This window comes from Callospermophilus lateralis, unplaced genomic scaffold (assembly GCF_048772815.1).
Source record: "Callospermophilus lateralis isolate mCalLat2 unplaced genomic scaffold, mCalLat2.hap1 Scaffold_260, whole genome shotgun sequence".
Classification (NCBI taxonomy): Eukaryota; Metazoa; Chordata; class Mammalia; order Rodentia; family Sciuridae; genus Callospermophilus; species Callospermophilus lateralis.
In genome coordinates this window covers 369637-396891 of record NW_027513384.1, presented here as the reverse complement: position 1 = coordinate 396891, position 27255 = coordinate 369637, and the positions used below count along the sequence as shown (strand labels likewise).

The window sequence follows — 27255 nt, the reverse complement described above, 5'->3', positions numbered from 1 at the left end:
TAAAATAATTTTTAATATATTTTATTTTTGCAGTTTTCAAAAGTGTAGGGCTGATTCTGACAAACTTCCTGAAAATATGTTTTTATTTTTTAAAATGGGAGGAATTCTTTATTGCTTCTGTCATCTACTTAATTGAGAACAGAAAATTTACTGGTTCATGTTTCTTTCACTTTTTTCACTGAGTGGATATATTTGTGTCTCTTTGGTGGTCTTGTTTTTTTTGTTTTTGTTTTGTTTTGTATCTGAATTGTAGATTTTTGAGATTCAAACCAATGTTTTTAATATGGTAAAATAAGATATATAACAAGTAGCTTACTTGTATCTCTTGCTATTTAATTTTGTTTTTTCAACAAATGAGTTATAACAGAGATAAAAAGTAGATATTTTCAAGGTTACCATAAAGGAAGTGTGTAAAAATAGAATAAAAAATAGATAAAATGGAAAAGTCAACAAAATATATGCACTTGGGCTTCTGACTAATGTGGTGAATTTCTGGCTGAATGTTATCTAAAGTATGCTGTCATTCTGTACATAAAAATTTCAGAGTGAAGACTTAAATTCAGAATGGTCACATAGAACTGTTTTTCATGTCTAATGTGTCTTAGAGTTTTTACCAGGGGTATTAAAGGATCACTATACTCCTTATTGTGTAGTGTTCACTGACTTTGAAACTGTTTATGAATTCACTTTCCTGAAAACTTTAAAAAGCTGAGAAAAAGTGTCTTGTAAAACATAAAATAATCATATATAAGAATACTATATTCTGTTGTTTAAATGGTATCTCAACCTATAAATAGTGATATTAAAAATCTATACTTAGAAATATGTGCAAAGAAAATTTACCAAAAACTGCATACCTATTAATATTCCAGCCAAAATGTCACTAATAACATTTTATAATTTCTCAGTATTATCTATTAAATTCTGCATGTGCTTTATTATTGTCAAAGTTTTACCACACTGCCTACATTTTGTAATATATTAGAAATCTTCTCTTTTTTTGGTACCATTGATTGAGCCTAGGTACACTTAAGCACTGAGACAAATCCTGTGCTCCCATGCTCTTTTTATATTTTTATTAGAGACAGTGTTTTGCTGAATGACTTAGAGCCTTGCTAAGTAGCAGAGGCACTATTTGACATTGTGATCATCCTGCCTCATCCTCCCAAGTCACTGGAATTTTAGGTGTGTACCACCATGTCTAACATATATTAGCAACCTTAAGATTGACACTTGTTTCTTTTTGTTTCATAATAACCTATGGTTATTTTGTACAAAAATTATGCAATGTATTTTGGAATGTATAATGTGTTCATAAACATTTATAGTATTTGCACAAAGTGTACAAGAAAATAAACAGTCTGTGGTAAGGTTTTTATTTTGTATTTAGTAAACTCATATAATATTGGCTATAATTAAATTGAGATGATAAGATGGAAATTATAATTTTCTTAGAAACCAGAAAAAATGAAATATAGTGTCATTGAAATACTAGGAAAGAATAAGCTAAGGGGAATAATTATTTGTCTAAAATTATTGATGGCACCACTCATCCTAATGGTCCAAAATGAGAAATTACTCAAATGTTCTTGAATGTTGAAATGAACTATTTGTAGTGCATCCATGAAATACAAAATCAGTCATCAATATAAAGGAACACTTTAATGAAGCACACATGTTTATTGACTCTTAGAGCAGCTGAATTTAAAATTATATTGCATTATGCCAGGCAAAATAAAATTATAGTTTTTATAATACATCACAGTAACATCCTTCTGGGGAAAGCAAAGTTGAATGTAAAAGAAAAAAAAATATTGGGGGGGAAGATGTAAATACTCTGTGCTTAAGACTAGTGAATATTTTTAACATTCTAATTTGTTAAAACTGTATAATGTATTTCTATGACATTCAAAATATGTACATAGGACATCACCAAAAAATAAATATACAAGGAGGATGGCTGGCCTTTGTTGTGAAATGGGTAGAAGCATACAAAAAATAGAAATGGCATATAATAGGCAGGTATTAAATCTGGGTAACTGGTAAAATATTTACTTTTTAATGTACATTTTACATTTATGTAATAAAAAATTCTAATGCTAGTTTTTAAGAACCTTTTTGCTCTTTGGGATAGTAGATGAAAAAACTGATTTAGACTTTCCTGAGCAAGGCTAATTCAAAATGTGTTTACTTTTGAATAACTTCTGAATCTTTACATAAATGTTTTTTGTTGTTGTTGTTTTACATGTGCATCATACTTTAATGAAAATTTTAAAAGATATGTTTCTGAAATAATTATATTTCTCAGAATACTAGTAACAATTTATGATTTGGTATAAATCTCAAATTGGTTATCTTTCTATTTTAATATTTTTATCATTCTCAAGCATTTACCCATGTTCTAACACTTGGACATAACTTTATTTATTTATTTAATTCAGCAACCATTTGGTAAACATTATTGTTTTTATTCATTTTTTTCCCTCAGTACAGAGGATGGAAGGAAGTATCACCAAATACACACACACACACACACACACACACACACACACACACACACCAGTGGATATATATATATATATATATATATATATATATATATATATATATATATATATATATACACACACACAAACACACACACACACACACACACACATTCACTGGTAAAATATTCACCATACTATGTTATGAATTCTGTCACTGAACTTGCAATCCAAAAGCATAATGCAAAAAAAAAAGCATAATGCACATTTATTGCTAGGATTATTGGCATGCAGTACAACACATGGCTTAACACATTTTTTTAATAATTTTCTCCATTTAAATTATTTGATAAAATGATATGGTTCGTAATCCAGGGACTTAAAACTGTGCCTGGTGTATTCCCAGTAAGTTTTTAACTGAGTTAAATTGGCAAAATGAATCTCAATGTTCAGTGTATGCAAAGGATATCAATAATATAATACTGGCACTCTGGTTTGAATAATTGCTCAATAATAGTCCATATATTTAAGGTTTATTTTCTTTTTGTTTTTAAATTGATAGTAGTTTATTTTATTTTATTTTTTTAAATTAATTTTTATTGTTGGTTGTTCAAAACATTACATAGTTCTTGATATATCATATTTCACACTTTGTTTCAAGTGGGTTATGAACTCCCATTTTTACCCCATATACAGATTGCAGAATCACATCAGTTGCACATCCATTGATTTACAAATTGCCATACTAGTGTCTGTTGTATTTTGCTGCCTTTCCTATCCTCTATATCCCCGTCCCCCCTCCCCCCTCCCCTCCCCTTTTCTCTCTCTACCTCCTCTACTGTAATTCATTTCTCCCCCTTATATTTTTGTCCCCTTTTCCCTCACTTCCTCTTGTATGTAATTTTGTATACCCCTAAGGGTCTCCTTCCATTTCCATGAAATTACCCTTCTCTCTCCCTTTCCCTCCCACCTCTCATCCCTGTTTAATGTTAATCTTCTTCTCATGCTCTTCATCCCTACTCTGTTCTTAGTTACTCTCCTTATATCAAAGAAGACATTTGGCATTTGTTTTTAAGGGATTGTCTAGCTTCACTTAGCATAATCTGCTCTAATGCCTTCCATTTTCCTGCAAATTCTATGATTTTGTCATTTTTTAATGCAGAGTAATACTCCATTGTGTATAAATGCCACATTTTTTTAATCCATTCATCTATTGAAGGACATCTAGGTTGGTTCCACAGTCTTGCTATTGTGAATTGTGCTGCTATGAACATGGATGTAGCAGTGTTTTTATAATAACACAAAATTATTTTGTGTTATTATAAAAACAAGGTTACTATAAATTACAAAGTCCCAACAGGTATAATTCTACATATAAAGAGTGTCCCTATAGTGTGCTCTTTTTAGGTCTTTAGGGAATAGACCGAGTAGGGGAATAGCTGGGTCAAATGGTGGTTCCATCCCTAGCTTTCCAAGAAATCTCCATACTGCTTTCCAAATTGGCCGCACCAATTTGCAGTCCCACCAGCAATGTACAAGTGAACACTTTTCCCCACATCCTCGCCAGCACTTGTTGTTGTTTGACTTCCTAATGGCTGCAAATCTTACTGTCCAATAGAGGACAGATTAAAACTAAAGTGTTTTATAAAATTATTATTGCTAAAGTGTATAACAAAAAGCATAATTTTGTCTAGGAAATTTGACTTTTGTCTTTCAGTATTTACAAGCATGAATAATTCCCAACTATTAAAAAATGGTCTAAAGATTCTTCAATGTCAGGCTAAAAGTTGTTGACCGCTATCCAAGAAACCAGAAAAACCTGTTTAGAATGGGACCCCAAACTGGGGGACTCTCCCAAGGAGACCAATAAAGCTGCGTCTTTGGGAAGTTCCCCCAGGGAAAAATAAACCCCCTTCATTGGTCTATGTTCCCTCAACTCTTTTCAGCTTTCATGAACAAGATCCCCTCAGGAAAAAGATCAGAAAATATTTAAAATTCTATATTTGTTATATGCCTAGGTTAATATGTTTTTCTGATTACCCTCTGTTTTATTCTGAGTCCAATTTTCAAGGGTTAACTCTCATTCTAATTGGTTTTAAAAAATAAGCTACAAGGCTTTTTTTTTGTCTGTTTGCTTTGTGTGGGTGCACCAGTGTACTGTCTGTCTATATGTGTATTGCCATGTCTACATATATTTGGTACAAAAAATATTTTCATATGAGCTCATAAATTAAAATTTTAAAAAATGGATCCAAATACTTTTGGTTAATATAATTTAAAAGATTCAATTTAAATTGGGAAAACAGATAAAAGTACAAATGTCTTTAAAGTTACTAATGCACAGTTTTTTTTCTAGATGTTTAAAGACCTGTTAAAATGTTAATGTCTATAAAGTGTCTAATATTCATTGTCTCTAGGGTTTTTATTCAACAACAACAACAACAACAAAAGATTACTAATACTATTCAATGCACTTGTCTGATACATTGTTTTAAAAAAAGATATGTAAATTTCATCTAAAAGTATATAAGATTAATCATGGATCTGTTTGTTAAAGACATCTAATTGGTACAAAGTTGAAATGCTAACTGTTAAATATAATATCAAATACTCTTAACTCTTTAAATTCCATAAGGTAAAATATTTAAAGAATGTTGGTGTTTTCATAAATTGGTAAACATAAGGAAAGTTTAAAATTATTTTGTGTTATTATAAAAACAAGGTTACTATAAATTACAAAGTCCCAACAGGTATTATTCTACATAAAAAGAGTCAAGATTCTTCAATTGTATTTCAATTAAAGTACTGTAAGTAACAAATATTTCATATTATTAAAAGGGATTAATTTATCTAAATTCAAAAAAATATAAGGGTTATTTCAAGGTACAAAAAAAGGACCAATGGGTTAAAAGATTATTTAAAAAGTTCTAAATATAAAAATATATTTACTGAAAAATCTTTCCAGGTTAAAACTTTTTATGTGGTAAAGTAAAATTAGAATACATCTAAGTTAACAACAAAAGGGTCTAATTAAGTAAAATAAAGCTCTATAATAAAAGACAAATATGAAACAGTTTATATGTAACTAAGTTGGTTATATATATGTAACACAAATATTTAAAACTATTCAAGGTTGTTCCCTAAGGACAAATAATAATGTACTGATATATTTATATGTTAAATTGACAAAAACATCTAAAAATATTAATTTTTATTAATTAATTACATTATGTCTGTTAAGTTTTATCCCCTAGAACAAGTAATCTTGGAAAAATTAAGGTTTGTACATCTGTGGCTAAACAGCAACTGTTATTTTAAAGTATTGTCTTACTTTACAAAGTGTAGATTTTCCTTTAAAAGCTAACCTTGGTTAATATAAAAACATCAATAAAAGTGTGGTACATTTTTCTTTTTTACAGATTAAGTGTCTTCATATCTCTCAGGTATACAAGTCTTTAAGGTAAAAGGTTTAAGGAAACATTTTATCAAGGTGGTATTCTCCAAACTAAAATTATCTGTATTGGTAATTTAAACTTATAGAGATAATAGATTTTATTGGAGATTTATTTATATCAATTGATATTGTGCAACCAAATCTTATGTTACCTTTTACCCTAAATTTAAAAAGTAATGAGAGCCTAATCTATTTAAAGGTTAAATATTATAAAACATTCTGCCACTTTTCCACATTAAAAAATGTTAAGTGTTCTCAGCCTTTAATAATTAATGTTTTAGAAGTATGTCATATTGTGCTAACTAACATTCATAAAGAGTCACAAAACAGTATGTGTAAACTTTATACAACTAGATCTAAAAAGAGAAACAAAGATCAGCTTTAGCACTAAAACACTAAGATTTGTAAAAAGCCCTGCCTTACCTGAGATAAGGCTCTGCCTCCCACCTTACAGCATGTCAAAATAACTTCAAAGTAGGCCAGATTTTAGTTAATTTAAAGTTATATTCAAAGATTAATTTTATTACAAAAATTACTGTGATCTCTAATAAAAAATATAATGTGTAACTCAGCCACAGTTCAAAATTATATACAAGCTAAATATGTTTTTACTATTGTTAATTTCACTTTGTATTCTCATTATAACTAAAAAATGTGACCACTACACTAAGAGCAACCAAGAGACCTTTACTGTGACAGTGTCTGATTAACACAAAGAGAGAGAGAGAGAGAGAGAGAGAGAGAGAGAGAACTGCAAAAGAGAGAAAAAAGGAGAATGAGAGAGAAAGTGAGAGAAAAAGGAGAGAGCAAGAGAGAATGACCTGGCAAGAGAGAGTTTTTATAGTCAAAATCTAATGGACTCTCTGTATGTGCAAGATGCCTTGTTGGTGTACAGTGATTACATCATACAGTAGATGCTAAGGTGTCATCTTCTGCCTTCAGGCAGATCTTCAGCATTATGTAAATTAATAAATAAAATAAGGATATTGTGTTATGTTAAAAATTAACTGAAAAGTTATAAAGATTAAAGTCAAAGCCCAGCATTCTTACTTTAAATCTGATAAAACTGACTTGCTGGATGTTTAAGGCCAAACTTAAAAATTAAGGGTAAAATAAAAGAGCTGAAGAAACCAATATTCGGCTCTTGCCCTCTAAGTCAGCCTGAACCCAGGACAGGGGAAAAAGCTTTGCAAATTTGGGCCAGATAACCTCCCAATAAGGGAGATTAATGAGGCCAAGGGAGAACAGAAAGCCAATGAGTGTACATGCTGCAAAACAGGAGGGTCATTTAAAAAGGAGACGTGCCTGATGCTTCCAAGGGAAGCCATATGGTCAGCAAGACCATCCTAATGCAGATGACAGTAACAGAGCTAAAATGCTGCTCACATGTTCCCCAAGAATGTCCACCAAGGAAACTCATCTGACTCTTACCAATAGATAGGAACAAGGTCAGTTTGTCCAGCTTGGTCTTAAACACCTTGCAAAAACAGTTAAAACCAAAGCACAGCCATTCCTGGACATTTAAAAAGAAACAACAATTATTTTAATTTAACTTAAAATGTACACTAGTGTTAGCATCTCCCAAAATAAGAAAGACAGGAGGCAACACAGAAAAATTTTTAGGCAAAAATGCCTGATAACTACCAATAAAAAAACTGCCAGAAGTTTTTAGTCAGTTCAAGGCCTACAGATCTTCCTAAATTCCTACCAGATAGATGTAATCAATATTTATTAATAAAATTATCTAGCCTTAATTAACAAAAGGATCTTTACTGAAAACAGTGTCATGTCAAAAAGGTATTTTTACAAAAATCAGATGACATTAACTAATTTAACTAAATGTTGTGTCTACATTCCTAATAATTCTGACAATGTTAAAGATTTATGTTCCCTAAAAAAGAGCCTTATTAGTCTTTGGTAGGCCTTGTTATGGGGACATTTTCTCAGGTCTTCTGCCTCCAGGTAAACAATTATTAATTTCTGTCATTTTCACAATATTCATGGACAGGTTCCAGATGCTACGACTGCTATTTTGTATTAATCTTACTTCAGCACTCATGTCTTTTTGTTTCTCTCATAGAAGTGCCCACCCATGGTGACTTTTCATCCTGTTCTTCCTGAACCAGATTTTTACCATGGACTCCTTGACCGACTCAGTTTCTAGAAAGGGACTCCAAACTGCTTGCCCACTGCACAACGCCCCCTTTCAGCTAGAAGTAGCAAGAACAGTCATCGCCCTTTTCCCTTACGGCAGTTGGAGGTCCCTAATATTAGAGGAAAAATTATGGTCAATATAGATGTTCACCAATATGTCTAGCTCAGGAAGATGTACCTGGAAAACTGCTTCCAAGATCACCCTAGGTGATCTACCAAAAAGAGACACTTGCTTCTACAAACCAACTTATAAGTGGAAAAACTCCCTATTTACCAAAGATTGTGCTTCCTGGGTCCCACTTTGAACTCCTTGACTAAATCTCCAAACTGTCAATAACTCTGAACAATGTAACCTACTATTTTGATGGAGTACTATTTTGATGGAGAAAAGGGAAAAGAACACCTGGACTTATTAAAAGGCCAGGCCCCACTGATTTATCAACATAGACTGGCTGCCCCCATTTTAGTTCCCCTCCTAACTGTTTTGGGAATTGCTGGATCTACTGCTTTAGGAACTGCAGGTCTTGTCACAAGCTCTAAAAATTTTAAGTCCCTCAGCCATCAAATATATATAGATTTAGAAAATTAGAAAGGTCAATCTCCAAACTAGAGGTTTCACTAGACTCTCTGACAGAAGTAGTCTTACAAAACAGATGAGGTCTAGATGGTCTCTTTCTGAAACAAGGAGGACATTGTATGGCTCCAGGAGAAACTTGTTTCTATGCAAACCATTCTGGGATAATAAAGGACAGTTGGGCGCTTGTGAGAAACAGGTTAAAGAAAAGAGATGAAGCACTAGAAGCTTCTGGAAATTGGATCCAAAACCTATTCTCGTGGTCCCCTTGGTTGGCTATCATCATTTCAGCCAAAGTTAGGCCCCTAGTCCTTCTCCTGATTGGTATTATTGTAAGACCCTGCCTCTTACAAAAGAATGTAGATGAGGTAAGACTTATGGTCTTGTGAGCCCAGTATAGTCCTTTAGACACAGAAGGAAAAAAAATCTGAGGCCTATGATGTGCAAGATTGACATCAAACCTACTAAAACCAGTGGGGAATGTGATAGTAGGAACAAATGTGACTCCATTTTGTTTTATGACTTCATCCTGTAAAACAACCATGCCAAGTAGAAGAGTCATGACTGGAGCAAGATGTTCTTTTCTTTTTGCTATAGAAACCTTCAAGAACACGGAACTAACTAATGGGGTATTGTTTCTATAGCTAGGGTAATGGGGCTCTGTTTCTGTAACTGGGGTGACTGGGCTAACTGTGATTGGTTAGACTTCCCTCCACTTGATTGCAGTGTCCCGCTTCTGTAACCTGGCTTGCTTGCATTGGCTAGACCCCCTGAACATCCCTTTTGCAGTTTTCAGGCTTATAAGGAGTGCCCTTGCAAATGTGTGGGCTGATCAGGGGAACAGCTTTATGTTCTGGTCAGCCACCACTGGTGTGCTTCAATAAAGGCTTGATTCGATTATATGTGAGTGGTCTGGAAGTCAGTTTATGAGACCCTGGGACGAAGCTTTAAATATAACAGAAGAAATAGCAAATAAATAAGGTGAAATGAAAATGGACCAAAGGAAGTTAGAGCATTCATATCTTTCTGGACATATTGTGACATGCCAGAAATCACAACAACCTGGAGATTGAGGATGAAAGATCAAAACTGAAGCTTAGTGTAGCAACTTAGTGAGAGACTGTCTCAAAAAAATAAATTAAAGGTCTAGAATATATCTTAATTGTAGAATACCACTGTACCAAAAAAAAAAAAATCAAAATTCCAAATGAAGTATCCTTTACAATGAAGCCAATGAATACTTAGGAGTTTTAAGAAAATTGTGTGTATGTTGGTTTGGGCCGCTATGAGATGGCTCAGTATTCTTAAAGTTTCATATAAAGAAAATTATCTAAAGAATACCAACCTGTTTTTTTAACAAATATCATGTTCTGACCCCTGAATGTAAAAGTGTTCATTTAATATTATTTTATGTAAAACAATGGGAATATTCAGAATAAGTATCTGAATCAGCATATTTAAAATAGTGAGGATCTTCTAAATCTTATTGAGAAAGGGGCTCTTCTAAGGCAGAACATAAAAATTGGAGGTAATATCTTCAACCACTTATTTTCAAAAATGTCCTATATTGTGTCCCATTTTCCTCTGACATTTTTTTAGATTCTATGCAAGGATTCAATTGTCAACTTCCAGATTTATATAATTTATAACAAGCTGGTATACAAGTGTGTTCTTTTTTATCAGAACAAGTAACTTGAGTGAGTAAATGTAGAGACCCCTAATTTATAGGAAATTAATTATAAATATGAATATTGTTCTATTCTGGGGCTTGAAACTGGTACATAAGTTAGTAAATTTTGATAGTAGTAAACACCAAACTTGTGGGATCTGTACTAGATGGTATCAGAACCGAATTATTGGACTACTAGTTGTTGAAATATTGGTTGTTGTTCAAGTTTGCACATTTGGTATCAAAAGTGGTTGCAGAGTCAGGAAACGTTGCACAAACTTGTAATCATTGTGATGTGGAAAAATTAGGTAAGAAGAAAGTAAATATGATTCAAGACTCAGTAATTTAGTGACCCTAAGCAACATTGTAAGCCCATTTGTCACAATTAAAAAACATCAAATTTTTTTGAAATGCGTTTCAGGTGTAGAATGCAGCTGGATTAAATCTCTAATTATAAAAAATTCTGTTTCAGAAGAAAGACATCACAGATCTGAATGTTAAACTAACTTCATGTATGTGTTTGTTAACTAGTGATAACTGAGACCCTGGTAAAAGGAGTATTTCCAAGCTATCAGAGAGGCATTTAGGGTGCCAGAGCCTTTCAGAATTTTTTTCATAATGGCTTAGTATTTTCTCACTTTCTACTTTGAACTGAGCCAAGTGAGGATTCAGTTTCACAGTGAGAGTGGTTTTATGAATCTGGGAATGTTAAACCTGATGTGTCAGTTTCCTTATGAACTGAGAGATTAACAGTCTATTTACTTAATTTGCGTTTTTATTTTTTTTTTTGTTATAACTTTGTGCCATGTGATTCAAGTTGACCCAAGTACCTAAGTGTTTTGTAATAATTTGCTAGTTAAAATTTCTATTCTTTTGTCTTAGAAGTGAGTTGTGATGTTGTAAAAGTAATTTTTTAAATACACTGTAGATTTATGTTATATTTAAATAATGAGAAGATAGACAACTTTGGAGATAAACATTCAAATAATTATGTGGACTGTTGAAAGTTTTGGTGTGTCTTTAGTGATATCTTATATCTTCAACACACTAAGGTAACCACCATCATTTGAGTATTGTTATTACTTATAATTTTGTTATGCATATCTCAAGTATCATTGCTTTGTTTGGTTGTGCTTCTTTTGAATATTCAATAACTAATTGAAACTATTATTTATCCTTTGGAATTATGTTGGATTTTTTTCCCACTTTTTGTGCTTCAGTGTTTTGCTTCACATGTGCTGCTCCCTGGGTTTCATTATAACAAAATTAGCCACCAATTTTACTTCTTATAATAAATTATTGGGGTTGGGGATATAGCTCAGTTGGTAGAATGCTTGCCTTTCATGCAAAAAGCCTTGGGTTTAGTCTCGGGCACCACAAAAAAAAAAAAGTATCTTACTGAATGGTTGACATCACTACCATATATGAAAGCCACCTCTTCTAACTCTCATTAATATTTGTATGAAATTAAGTACTATGTCATTAATCATATGGTTTATGTTATATGTATTTCTTTATTTTTATTTCAGGAGCCATTGACATTAAAAGATGTGATCATTGAATTTTCGGAAGAGGAATGGAAATTCCTGGACCCCTCTCAGCAGACTTTGTATGGAGATGTGATGTTAGAGATCTGTAAAAACCTACTCTTTATTGGTGAAATTTCATTCAGAATTTTTAATTGAAAACCAATATTTATTTTTTTAACTTTATAGAGTATCTTATGGTAGCTTCTATTCTGCATTAAAAAGTTTGTATCTTGTTTATAGTACAAAGATTGGGCATTTGTTTATGTGGAAAAGTAAATTTTAATTTTTTTTCTTTTTATGTTTTTAACCTATCTTTTCTAAGTAGTGCTCACAATGTAGAGAACGAAAATGATTTCAAAGTATTTTAGTGTCTTTGTCTAGACAAAAAATCTTTGAGAAAATGATTTTGTAGACTCTTATAGGATATTTACTCTTTCTTTTTTTCCTAATGAGGGTAACACTAAAAAGACTTCTTTAGTTACCAAGAAAATAACAAAACATGACATATTCCATCAAAAGTGTATTGATGTCTCTATGTAATCTTTGGTCACCACGTGGTCTCCAACGAAATAACCTTGAGATTCGAAGAGAAGTGACAGTAGACATGTCAAGTTGGGTAGAAATCAATGAAGCAAAGAATACAAATAAGAGGTCTAAAATTAAAGAGGAATTCACATTTAAAATGTTAATTGATTAGCTAAAATCTGAAAGAAAATATTTTTTACAAGCCTAGGTTTGTTTCAGTTGTAATCATTAAAGATCATTTCATGGTCTCTATTTACCATGCATATCAGTTATTTAAGCTCCCTCTTGTTCTTCAGTGATCTCCCTACATTTAAATTAACAAAATATTGTAGGAAAATCAAAAGAAGAGGGGCTGGGGATGTGGCTCAAGTGGTAGCTCGGTTTCCTGGTAGGCATGCACCCTGGGTTCGATCTTCAGCACCACATACAAACAAAGATGTTGTTTCCACCAAAAAAAAAAAAAATTCATTCATTCTCTCTCTCTCTCTCTCTCTCTCTCTCTCTCTCTCTCTCTCTTTCTCTCCCACTTTCTCTTTTTTAAAAAAAGAAAATCAACAGAAGACACAGACAAGTGACAGAAAATGCGGCATAGTGACAGAGAGGCCAAACTGCCAAGCTTTATTTATATCAATAGGTTAATTTAGGTCATTGGCATCACTAGTACATACTGTTTACTTTATTTCTAGGCAGATTTCAAATTTAACAACATAATGCAGCTTATTTCTCAGTTATATACTAAGTGGCAATGTGCAGTGTTAGGAGTTTTGTGTAGCTCTCAAGAAAGTCCATTGTATAAAGTTACTGTTTTATGGACAGGTTTAGACTCAGTGAACCATTGTGCTTGTCTAAAAAGAGAGTTTTTTTTTTTTTTTATTCCGAGGAGTTGTGTGCCAGAGATTATGTTTCAGGCTGAAAACACTCTTGTGCAGAGCCTTTTCAAGCAGGGCACTGCCATAGCAGCTTTACATTGCTTGACTAGTTCCTAGGGAACTAGTATTTAATTACTTGACTAGTTCCTAGGGAAAATTGCAGGGCATTCTAAGACAGGGAAACAAAGAATTGTCACCCCTACAAATTATTCCACAATGACTGTGAGGATATGCATTACCTGGCATTTATTTGCATTTGGAGGCTCCCTAGAAAATCTGCTTATTTCCAAATATCTCTAGGCAAACCATTGTAAGATATTAATATTACAGGAGAGTTTCTTTAATATAATTTAAATATTTATTCATTCAAATTTTTCTCATCAGAACTTTATATGAATGCTTATATTGAATATTCTGTAAAGTTTTTTTTACCATGTAATGAATAGCAGTATTTCACAATACCTGCTCCTAGTGATTATGTACGTATAGCTGATCAATGTGGTTTAAAGAATAATTTTCAGGGCTGGGTCTGTAGTTTAGTCGCAGAGGGCTTGCCTCACACATGTAGGGCATTGTGATTTATCTTTAGCACTACATAAAAATAAATGGATGAAATAAATGCATTCTATCCATCTATAGCTACAAAAAATTAAAAGAAATATTTCTATTGTATTACAATTATTCATAATATTGTAGGTAAAATTTCTCTAATTCTTGTATCTTTTTTGACTCTCACACTTTAGAGAGCTTCAGTGTTGTTCATTATGTTTTCTCACTGTTTTTGTTTTTATATCTATATGTAATAATTGAATAGAAATTATCATGACTTTTCACTTTGGACAACATTAGATAAAATTAAACTGCATGTGACCCATATGCCAATTTTCAATTAAGTTTTCTATGCTTTTACTTACAAGTATAAATATTACCCCTGTTTTATATATGATTGTATATTGTCTTGATTATTTACTCTGCTTTTGTGCTTAATCATGTAATGTATCCAAATTTTGTTATATATATAAACACACACACACACACATACATACGTACACATACATACATACATACAAACACACACATACACATACACATACAGCAGATTGAACACAGAGGTTCTTGTAATATTGAGCTACGTCATCACCCCCTTTTGACTTTTAGTTTGAAATAGACTCTTGCTAAGTGGCAAAAGTTGGAAAAGTATTTCCATGTTTCAGCCTTCCAAGTAGCTAGAATTAATGGCATATTCATCATCTCTACATATATAAATCTGTTCTTTTGTCTAGGAGTAAGACTTTAGCTTTTTAAAGGTACCATAAAGATGTTTACAATTCTTTTATCTTTTATATATTTGTCAAATATGTAATTGTGGTCAAAACTGTATATCTTTGCTGAACTTATTATCTTACATATTTTAAATATACTGGTCAGTTCTGTTCATTCAAAATTTTTTGTAACTTTTTTTTTTCTAGAGAATTTGTATCACATTTTTTCTTCAAACAAGTTTTCTTTTTCCTTACTTTTTCATCCCTAATACCATTCCTTTTGGTTTTCATATTTGGCTATAGTAGATATCTCTCAGAAGTAGAATTAACTGGTATTTCTTTTTTTGGGGGGGTGTGAATTACTCTTTTACTTAACATATTCTCCTAAATGTTGATCATTGTAGATATTATATAATTTATTATCTTTGAAAAGATTTCTAACGTTTTCATTCAAAATTGCCTTCTTGTAGCCATTTGAAATGATATTTGATTGGCTTGCCATATTTATCTCTTTTGAATGTTGTTTAATGAGAATATGTCTGTAAATATATTTTGACTTGACCATCAATTTGAAGGCTAATTGATATACTTTCAATTTTATTACTCATGGCTTTCTCATTTAACCTCATTCCATTGAATATTGTAGCTTTTATTATTTTATATCAGGAAGCATTATTAATTTTTTATGTGTAGTTATGGAGGCACCAAGAATATTCTAAAGAATTGTTCAAATAACTTATTTTGTTTACACAAAAATAATATTGATTGTTTGGTGTTACATATACTTCTTAGATTTTGGGGGATGCTACTGGCACTTATTTTTTAGAACAGGTGCTTAACCACTGAGCAAAATCAATAGCTCTTTTTGGGGAAGGGTACTGGGGATTGACCTCAGGGGCACTTGTCCACTGAGCTACATCTCAAGTACCATTTTTTATTTTACATAGAATCATGGTCTTCTTGATTTGCTTATCACCTTTGTGTTGATGAGGCTGGCTTTGAACTCACAATCCTGCTGTTTCAGACTCCCAAGCTGCTTGAATTACAGGTGTATATTACTATGCCTAGCTGGTAGCTATTTTTATATTTTATTTTGTGATAGTGACTAGGTAAGTTGCTTAGGGCCTTGCTTAATTGCTGAATTTGGCTTTAAACTCATATTCATAACTTTTGAATATCACTTTCAATTTTTCCTTCCAACTTATTATTTTATGTTACAAAGCAATTTCAATATTTTAATATCTTCAACTTTTCTTGTATTTTTAACCTGATCTCTTTGGAAAAATATTCCATACACTATAAAGAAGATTGCCTCTGTAAACCTAATTAGTTTTTAATGTTTTCTGAAGTTTTTTCATTCTCTGGGTCCTAATGCAATCACATTTTTTTATTTGCATCAACTGGGGATTGATGTATCCTACTATTACTGTGTTGTTTTTTATGCTGTTGAATTTTTTTTCTCTGATTTCTTTCTAGAATTGTTTTTCTGTGATTTCTTTCTATAAAAATATTATTTGAGTTATAAATGTTTCTACTATGATTGTATTCCAGTGATTAGTCATATTTATCTTTGTATGATATTCTACTTTGTACCTCATTTATATAATTATTATCACCTTTGCAATTTTGAATGTAATATTATATCATTTTGTTTTTAGTCTTTTTGTTACCTTATATCTTAAGAGAACTTTATGCAGATTTGCATGTGACATAGTTAATATATTTTTATTTTATTTTAATATATTCTTTTAATCACATTGTTTTCTGATTACTTGTTTTCAAATTAGGTTATTTCTACATAAATTACTGATGAGAAAGAACTTATTTCTCTAGATTTCAAATTTTGTTGATATTTATAAATTTATCTACTATAAAAAACTGCCTTAATTTGTATTTCATAAATTTTATGATGATTTTTTTTTTTTATTTTGCGTGGGTTGAATATACTCTTTATTGTGTGAGCTATTATTTTTATTGGTATTTTTCTATTCAAAATTGGTTCAACTAGATCATTATAGTCATTTTGTAAAATATTTGGAATTTCAAAGTAAAGAAAAAAAGGTGATGTGCAATGATATATAAATATAATTCCATATAACTGGAAAGCTGAGACAGTGGAATGCCAGTTTAAAATAAATTTCAGCATCTTTTTGATAAACTATCATTAAAAAAGTATATAGATATAGATATAGAAATATAGAAATAGATATATAGAAATACAGAAATGCCTGTGGATCTAGTTTGGTGATAGAATACCCCTGTATTCTCTTATGAAATAATCCCCCCAATGACAAAAATATAAATAAACAAATAAGAGATACACATTTCCTGAATATTTGAGTCACAGGTGGAGTCTGAATATGTTGAAGTTAAGAGCTATGATTTGAAATTGTTGTAGTAATGTTAGTCAGTTTGCATTTTGTCCTCATCTGTGGTGGTATAATTTCTTATGGTAATTTTCAAAATTCTCAAAGCTTTTGTCATCATGTTGTAATAAAATCTAGATATTTTTTGAGTAATAATGGCCTTGAATCATACTTTTCTCTTGCTAGTCCCCCCCACTTTGATAAAGTTCTATATAATTGCAGAGTTATTCACCATAGTAAGTGAAATAACTTCCTATTATTTTTTTTAGGTATGACTTCTAATCAAAACCAAGAATTTTCAGGAGAGCAAGAAATAAAATATTTTTTGCAAAACTTGAAAAAGCAAAGGTATGGAAAGCAGGACAGTTAATACTTGGTTTTAAACAAGAAATTTAAACTGAAAGAGAGGGAGTTCAGAAAATTTGTCTGAATGAGTGGGAAAAAAACATGAAAATTATTTATTCATAAAATTACAAGTTCATCAGTTTATATTATTACAAACATCTAAAAAGACTGACTGCTCAACTAGTGCCATTCAGTTTTATTTGGTTAAACTTTAAATTACATTTTTGTAATTCTAAAATATTTACTACTCAGTATTTTGTGTAAAGCCACTTGCAATACACAAAATTTTAAATTGCCAAAATATGTATCAAATTATATTTACACAATGTTTACAGGGCATTATGAAGATGTATCTTAAAAATATCTTTAGAAAAATAAAGACTAAACCTGTTTGCTCAGCTTTTAAATAGGATTAGAATAGAAATAGGCATTATGATGAAAAACTCAAAAAGTTATAAAATGCTTATTATCATTTACATTTTTAAAAGTTTTGATGATCTCTACATAAGTGCAGGTTAGAGAAAAGTGTACAGATCATTAATTTAAAGTTGCATCATTCTAATCTGTCTTTTTTATAAAGTAATAAGAAGGAGATTTTCTACACAGTATAGAGAAATTGTCTTTTAATTTAAACACATGTGTAGTATTTCTACTTAAAGAAAAGAAAAACATGCAGATTAAAAATGCTGCAAGAAGACTTACTAAGACATTTGTGCTGAAAAGAACAATTCAGTAATTAAATGTGTTTACAGTGAAAGTTTGGTAGGTATTGCTTTTTAAATGCAATAATAATTAAGCAAAAAAAGGAGAAGAGAAGCAGTTGAATCTTTCTAAAACCCATCAAATAAGCAAAGAGCTCATCTGTCATGTATGACAATCGAAACACAGAAAAGTCTCAGAAACTTTTAGCACAGTCTCCCAGAAAACCCACAGCCCAAATGGCTTGCAGGAATGCATAACACCCCAAAAGCAGACATGAAGGTCTTGTGAGAATTGTGAAAGTCTTCTGACACTTTTCTGGGATTGTGCTAAGAGGTATAAAACATGCCTGGAATAGAAGTAGTAGGTATGGTGTGGGCCAAATGAAGAACAATGAAGGGCTTAAGCTAATAATTGTATAACCCTTTGAGAAAAGTAAAGCAGCCACAGTGGTGATTTAAGACAACCTTTGAATGAGGAATGGCTTACAATTAAACTTCTCCTCTGTAAGAAAAAGAAGATCTATAATGTCTTTGTCATTTCATGATTCTGTCTACCATTGCAGAAGCCCACTTCTGTACAACCTTCTCCCTGAAACTTGATAGTTTGAGTCAAAGTTGCTTGTAAATATTTATTTATAATATTAATTCAACTTGAAGCAGTCTTTGTGTAGTTACCAATGTATTTATGGCTCATAAGTTAGCATAATTAGGGCTGGGGATGTGGCTCAAGCGGTAGCATGCTTGCCTGGCATACGTGTAGCCTGGGTTCGATCCTCAGCACCACATACAAACAAAGATGTTGTGTCTGCCGAAAAACTAAAAAAAAAATAAATATTAAAACACTCTCTCTCTCTCTCTCTCTCTCTCTCTCTCTCTCTATATATATATATATATATATATATATATATATATATATATCTCAAAAAAAAAAGTTAGCATAATTACTCCATGTCATGGGACATCAAGCATCCCACCTGAGTAATTTGTTTTTTGGATGGTGATGAGCCATCTGAAAAAAAAATAAGTATCTGAAATAATTAGTAAAGGAATATAAGACCTGGCAAGAACTTATGTTAAAAGAGGTAAAACATCTTATAGATTCTCTAGACCACATAAGTTCTGAAAAACAGTTGCTAGATAATTTTTCCAGTTCTTTATTTAAGGGAGTGTGCATCAAAATAGGAATAAGATTTCAACAGGAAGAATCTTTCTTGAGACAGGTTGATTGGCATTCTGACATGTCTCACCCATCTCTGTGATGCTAAGTGGCTATATGGCTCCAATGGTTGATACCATCTCTAGTGCCATGCTGAATTTATACAAAACTAGGTAGTATATAACATGTACTGGATAGTCTCAACCCAGCTGGATTTCATCTGTGAGTTCAGAGATACCAGACTTTTTTCCCTAAAGACTTCCATGCTTTTTAAAAAATTTAATGCACAGTTTATAGATATCTTTCAGGAGCTCTATCTGACATGCACTGCTTCATCTTTCATATCAACAGGTATTTTGACCAGACTCCTAGTGAATATCCCAAAAGATCTATTCATTTTTGTGATTTGGGGTGGAAAGGGAAAAATTTTCCAAGTGTGAGAAACAGAGACTTCCTGGATCCTATACATGTCCCTAGTGAACTAAATTCTGTTGCTATTAGATTTTTCTGAGGCCCTAAGACTACTTATCTGTGCATCTAAAGGAATATGTTTTTGACAAATCAAAAGTATTCTCTAACTTATTTCAGTGAGCTAGTTACATAGAAAGAATTTTAAAAACACCCTCAGTGATAGATATTTTGCTGGAAAGTTGAGCAGCCCAGCTCAGATGAAGTTTGTTTTTTGGCTTAATGAAGAATACTCTGACACATCAGGATAATGATTATGTCCCAGTGCCTGCAGGATTCCCCACAAATTAAAACTAGACAATAGTGTGTTGGAGGCAAGGTGGATCTGTAGGGATGTGGGACATTGACTAAGCTGGAGAGAGACAACAACACATATGGCAGTCACATTTGAGGACCTGTGGGTGCTTGTGAATATACTTGAACAGCATTTGTAATTATACCATTCCTCTAAAAAATAAAAAATTTGCAATGGAGTCTATTTCATGCTATAGTTAGTCACTGGAATAATTTGAAATTCACCATTGAGTAAATATCCACAAAGATTTCTTTAGATAATTTAGTTTAAAAAGAAGGAGAAGGAGAAGGAGAAGAAGAAATTTCTGAGTTTTAGTAGTCTCCCTGATAATTACATTACAAAAATGATGAAATGAACAGTTTCTCCTTGTGGCAATGCATGGAATAATAATGAATGTGGGAGTAATTGTACTTTCCTAATATTGCTTTATTTAAAAGTAGAAAGAATTTTAAAAACACCCTCAGTGATACTCAAAGATAACTATATTTATGATAAATCTTTTAGGACCTGTAGACTGCCTCTACCCTAGGTAATTCACAGCATAATAGATTTGGTGTAAAACAATGTAAATTCTGTGAAAGTCATTAAAATTGTCTTCTTTTTTAAATCCTAGAAATCACCCATGTGATCGTTTAAAAGAGCTTTACAATGAAAAAAGTAAAAAAGTTTTTAATCCATACCCAAAATTTATTTATCCAAGCTTTTATAATCAAGAGACAAATTACAGCTATAAGGCATGTGAAATCATTTTTAATAAAACTACAAGAATTCCTGAACTCCAGAGAATTAATATTTGTGGGAAGCTCTACAAGTTAAAAAAATATGTAAAAACATTTAAAAATAACTCAATTGTTTATCAGAGCAGTGATAAATCCTCCATAAGTAAAGAATGTGAAAAATATTTTACTCAAATTCTATGTGTTACTAAAAACAATAGTCTTTACAATGGAGATAAACCTTACAAATTGAAGAAATGTGAAAATGTCTTTAAGTGTTGCTCAAACCTCTTTAAACACTACAGTAATCATACTGGAGAGAAAATCTGGAAACGTAAAGAAAGTGTTAAAGCTTTTAATAAAAAATTACACCTTCCTGAACAGCAGAAAATTTATACTGGCCAAAAGCCATACAAATGTAAAGAATGTAAAAAAACTTTCGATCAAAAATCATGCCTTATTCAACATCAGAAGATTCATACTGGACAAAAGCCATACAAATGTGAAGAATGTAAAAAAGCTTTTAATCAAAAATCATGCCTTATTCGACATCAGAAGATTCATACTGGAGAAAAGCCATACAAATGTAAAGAATGTAAAAAAGCTTTTGATCGAAAATCATGCCTTATTCTACACCAGAAAATTCATACTGGAGAAAAGCCATACAAATGTAAAGAATGTGAAAAGGCTTTTAATCGAAATTCACACCTGACTGAACACCAGAGACTTCATACTGGAGAAAAGCCTTACAAATGTAAAGAATGTGGCAATGCTTTTAATCGAAAATCACACCTTACTGAACACCAAAGACTTCATATTGGAGAAAAGCCATACAAATGTAAAGAATGTGGCAAAGCTTTTAATCAAAAATCTCGCCTTACTCAACACCAGAGAATTCATACTGGAGAAAAGCCATACAAATGTAAAGAATGTGGCAAAGCTTTTAATCAAAAATCTCGCCTTACTCAACACCAGAGAATTCATACTGGAGAAAAGCCATACAAATGTAAAGAATGTGGCAAAGCTTTTAATACAAAATCCTGTCTTACTCAACACCAGACAATCCATACAGGAGAAAAGCCATACAAATGTCAAGAATGCGGGAAAGCTTTTAATAAAAAATCATGCCTTACTCGACACCAGAGAATTCATATAGGAGAAAAGCCATACAAATGTAAAGAATGTGGCAAAGCTTTTAATCAAAAATCTTGCCTTACTCAACACCAGAGAATTCATACTGGAGAAAAGCCATACAAATGTAAAGAATGTGGCAAAGCTTTTAATCAAAAATCACACCTTACTCGACACCAGAGACTTCATACTGGAGAAATGCCATACAAATGTAAAGAATGTTGCAAAGCTTTTACTCAAAAATCTTGCCTTACTCAACACCAGAGAATTCATACTGGAGAAAAGCCATACAAGTGTAAAGAATGTGGCAAAGCTTTTAATAAAAAATCATGCCTTACTCAACACCAGAGAATTCATACAGGAGAAAAGCCATCCAAATGTAAAGAATGTGGCAAAGCTTTTAATCGAAAATCGCACCTTACTCAACACCAGAAACTTCATACTAGAGAAATGCCATACAAATGTAAAGAATGTTGCAAAGCTTTGAATCAAAAATCATGCCTTTCTAAACACCAGAGAATTGATACTGGGGAGAAACCATACAAATATCTGTAATGTAGCAAATCTTCTAATTGAAGGTCACTCCTTAGTCAACACCAGAGGCTTCATATCAGAGAAAAGCCATAGAAATTTGGAGAATGTGGGAAAGCTTTTAATCAAATATCGTAACTTATTTGACACCAGAGAATTAATACTAGGAAAAAGTCATACAAGTTTAAAGAATATGGCAAAGCTCTTTATCAAAGATCACACATTTCTGAACACCAGAGAATTCATACTGGGGAGAAACCATACAAATGCAAAGAATATGGCAAAGCTATCTATTAGGAAAAGTATTGTTGTTCACCAAATATTCATACTGGATAAGAGCCATGTAAATGTTAAGAATGTGGCAAATTTTCAGTATGCTTCAAGTGTTAAGAAGAAACAGATCATTCATACTTGCAACAATTCTCACAAATACATAGACTGTAAAAGTCATTTCCTGTAAGATAAAACCTCATTGGTCACCAGAAAGTTCATACTGGAAAGAAAAATTACCATTGCCCAGAGATAGCTCCGCAACACTGACTCCATAAAATTCTGACCCTTGCCCTTCTGGCCATTACTCATTAGCCCATGGAAGTGGGCAGGAAGCATGATTGGATGATCTGGTTTCTTTCCTTCTGTGGACCTCTCTAGGTTCAACTGTCATTTCCTCAGTTTCTCTGTATTGATTGAATTCAAATCATCTTTTTTTTTCAAAAGCTATATTTGGACTTAGAGGCCTACTTGTACCAAACCAACTCATTAATAAAATTATCTTATGCCTGAATTTTATGATCACATCAATATTTTTTCCATAATATCAGCTGGACACAATGGTCCTATGTCAATGTCTTATTTATTTATTTTATTTTATTTTCGGGGTATACCGAGGATTAAATTCAGGTGCACTCATCGACTAAGTCACATCCAAGCCCTATTTTGTATTTATTTAGAGACACAATTTCACTGAGTTGCTTAGGGTATCACTTTTACTACTAAGACTGAATTTGATCTTGTGGTTCTCCTGCCTCAGCCTCCTGCACTACTTGGATGCAAGGCATGCATCCCTCAACCCAGAAATGATTGTCTTTTGCTTTGTAGTTAATTAAAAAATTTTACTCAGGGTTTCATGTCCATAAAAAGCATTCAAAAGATGGTTTTGTGACACTTCAGGCATCAGATTCTGGCTTTTAAAATGTCCTGCATGATACAAGTTAGTTTTCTACATCAAATGCAGAGTTCAAAAGTTTGAAACCAGATGGTGGAGAAACAAAGATATTAAACAGCAAAATGCAACACATGGCGTGGTTAAATCCACACATGAGGTGGCTATAAATGCTCACACTAAATAGACATCAAGAGGCCTGTCCATGACCTCTGAGAGTCCTGAGACTCCATTCAGACTTTGAGCCCCTGAGCCTTCAAAGGGTCTGCACAAATGAGAGTGAAGCATAATACCTCTTCCCACCCTTAAAAATACTATTGCATTTACTAGACACACCAGAGGAAGAACTGTGTGTCTTTGTACCAAAGTATGGCTCTACTTGCATATATATGACATCTGTTTTAGAGAACACTGATGTTCTTTAAAACAGATGTCATATATACCTAATGAAACATAGTTGCCCTTTTTTCTCTTAATAGAAAACCACAGCCCTGCACATTTTTAAAACAATTTTGTTACAGTTGAAAAAAAAATAAAAATGGTTAAATAATTGTGTCAATGAAAAGCATTTGAACTGATGAGTCCATCCTTCCAGTAGAACTTACAAGGATACAGTTGTGTCACCCAGGAAAAGGCAGGTCTGTCCCAAGCCACACTGTGAAATCTCAGAAAGTTACATATTTTCCTGGACCCATCCTCAGTTCTTCAAGTTGCTTCAACCAAGTAATGATGTTTTTAATGGTTAATAAAGTATAAGCAAATCTCTTCTACTGCAGTACTTCAGGTTATTTCAGTATTCTGGAAAACTCAAACTTCAGCTGGGCACACTGGTACACACTTTTCATCCAAGCAGCAGGGGAGTTCAAGGAAGGAGAATCACAGTTACAAAACCAGCCTCAGCAATTTCACATGAATCTAAGCACCTTAGGAAGAACCTAACTATAAATAAAAAGATTTGGGAATGTGGCTTAGTGGTAGAGAGCACTTTGGTTTGATCCCTAGTACAAAAAAAAAGACAAAGAGGCTCAGGTTTTGTGGTCATCAGAGTCAGTTTATTCAGTACATAAGTCTGAACAATTGCATTATTTAATTTTTTTAAATTATATTAGCTATAGTTACTTAGTGATCACCATAGTACTATAAAGCACAGATACCTCCACTAACTTTTACTGTCACAGAAATACCTCCATAAGAATCCCACAATATTAAGATGATGCCTCTGTTGATGCAGGGATTCATTTGGTAGCCTCTGTTCAATTATTCTCTCACAACAGGTGTGCACGTAACCCCTGAAAGTTTCAGTAATTCAGACTCAAAAATCATGCCTTACTCAACGCCAGAGAATTCATACTGGAGAAAACCCATACAAATGTAAAGAAGGTGGCAAAGCTTTTAAGAAAAGTTTATGCCTTATTCAACATCAGAGAACTCATACTGGCAGTGGATACACCCAATGGACACTGGGCATTCTAGAGGCATTTTTATTTTCAAGTAGGGAATAGGATTACTAATCATCATCATGATGGTCAAGCCTCTTACCAAAAACAAGCCTTTGGTCTCTACCTTTTACCATGTTGAGGCTCAGGGTAGATCACACATGCTAAAAAAAAAAAAAAAAAAAAAAAAAAAAAAAAAAAAAAAAATCTTCTATTTTTCTAATTTATTTTTTCTCCCAGTGCTTTAAGCACAATGATTGTCTCCCAGTAATGAGGAAGGTAGGAAAGAAACAAGTGAAGGAGCAGAAGGAGACACACAGCATATTATCAGAAGAAACCTAAAGCCTGCAGACAGGAGAATTATTAATTTGGGCCTGATTGTGTTGCTACAAACTCTCTGTCAAAGAGTTCTACCATCCTTCCCAAACCTTACCAGTCTCATGTCAGTTGTCAGTATCAAGCCAGATGCCCCTACTTGAATAACAGACAAGATCCTTTTTTAGCAGAAACCTCATTGAGTAAGCAGTCATTCCACCTCTTCTTTTCCAATAATGAATAGTGAGTCATTGAGAACTTCACCTGCATTCTTGTGCACACAAACACACACATACACACACACACACACACACACACATACACACACACATACACACAAATTATTTTTCAGGCCTTCAGATTCTGCAACATAATGCTGAATCTGGTTATTTGGGACATTATCTTGATATCTACAAGAAAAACCTTTGACTTCTGCTCCTGCACATTCCAGAATTTTCTGTGCGGTGTTTCACTTTCCCCTTCCAAGATACTATCCGAGAGAAAAAAATCTAAAGTGAGATTCAAAGCCTTGCCACTGCCATATTCTCTGTATCTGAGTAGTCTGCCTTTGTCCCATACATCCTGAGTTTTCCCCAGGCAGGTATCACCTGGTGACAAATTGAGGATCAAAGACAGAGGAGAGACTGTTGACAGGCATCAGAATTCTCTGCTCTGCTGGCCAAGATTTAAGGCTCACTGTAAGACACTCTATTAAAACAAAGAGTTCTGCTGCTCCACAGTCACACACAAGGCTGGATAGAGTCCATTTTAAAATTTTACCATGAGCCAGGATCTCACTAAATTATTCAGGCTGACCCTGAACTTACAATCCACCAGCATCGGTCCCCTGTATCACTTGATTTACAGGCATGGACCTCACCCAGGCATGGACTACTTCACCCAGTCATGACCTTCTGGAGAGAGCCAATTTTTAGAGATAGTCAGCCATCTTTCCATGTTGTTCATGTGAAAATTAACTAATATAATTTTCATACTACCAATATCCTTCCTATTATGCTCCCAGCATCAAAAGTCAGTTTTTGTCTGACCAAATCATGGCATGTCCAGTTACCAGAATAATAGATATGGCTCATGCCCCCTAAAGTTCACTGAAATTATAATAACATAATAACCCTAAATCCACTTATGCTGTATCATCTTTTCTTCCTGCATGAATAGAAGAAAGTCTCTTTTACATGGTCTCTATCACCTCCCACACCCTCATCTCCTGACCAACCCTGGAGCTTCCCAAATGGCTCTTCACTACTGTTTATAGAAAATTCTAGCTCTCTGTGACAGTGCATGTGTTCATTTGCATCTCCTATATATGATTAAAACAAACCCTAAGCACTATTATGACAATGGGAAATCTATAAATCTCCTCAAAAGGGCCAGAGCAACTCCATCTGTAACCTGTGCCACTTGGACTTGGTCATGGGGAGGCACCGAAGCCCCTTCTTTCTGTTATGCCTTCCCCATCTTAGTGCTGGGGAACACAAAAGTCTTCCAGAGGTGAGAGGAAAGGAAGGGCTCTACACCTGGAATGTGGGAATTGTGCAGGCACTGTTCCTGTTGCATGCAGACTCTTCCACCATTGTTGTAAACGTGGGTTGCAGAAGTGGTACATTAGCAGATAAAGTCCACAATAGTCCAGAGTAGAGCTAGGCTTGGATTCAAAATCGAGATATCTTCCAATCTTCTCAGTTACCTTCCTTATAAACACTTTAAAGCATCAAAAAAAAAAAAAAAAGGCAGGCCATGTATTCTGGGTGTTCATTAAAACCATAGTATACTTTTCAGGAGAAGAAAATATTGACTCTACTTTTCACTTCGAGATTGGTATTATTAAGGCCTATGACCATTCCCCTGCCACTACCAGAACTTCAGGCTGTGGGCAAATAGTTAGCCTGTCCTGTATGAGGAGGAGGACCTGCACCATTTTCAATAAATTTCCTGCTACAGTACTATAGTAGTACTGTAGTCAAAGACCCTGGCTTCATATCACTTTCTGGAATCTGCAGTGAAACCTGCCTGAGCATAGGGTCACTTCAGGGACTCTGATGGGAGCAACCAAGAGAAGACCCCAGCCACCTGCAGAGAGCCTCCACTGG

The 27255-nt window shown here is 33.1% G+C and overlaps 1 protein-coding gene across 1 annotated transcript in view; it reads left to right on the top strand.

Moving 5' to 3' along the window:
* Window positions 1–24895, top strand: part of LOC143387343 (uncharacterized) — an 81502-nt gene extending 56607 nt beyond the window's left edge. The window contains exons 3-5 of the mRNA XM_077108249.1: window positions 11867–11961; window positions 20875–22212; window positions 24730–24895. Of these exons, the coding sequence (XP_076964364.1) occupies window positions 11867–11961; window positions 20875–22212; window positions 24730–24895 (1599 nt within the window). The remainder of the gene's footprint in view (window positions 1–11866; window positions 11962–20874; window positions 22213–24729) is intronic.
* Window positions 24896–27255: the final 2360 nt, after the last annotated feature.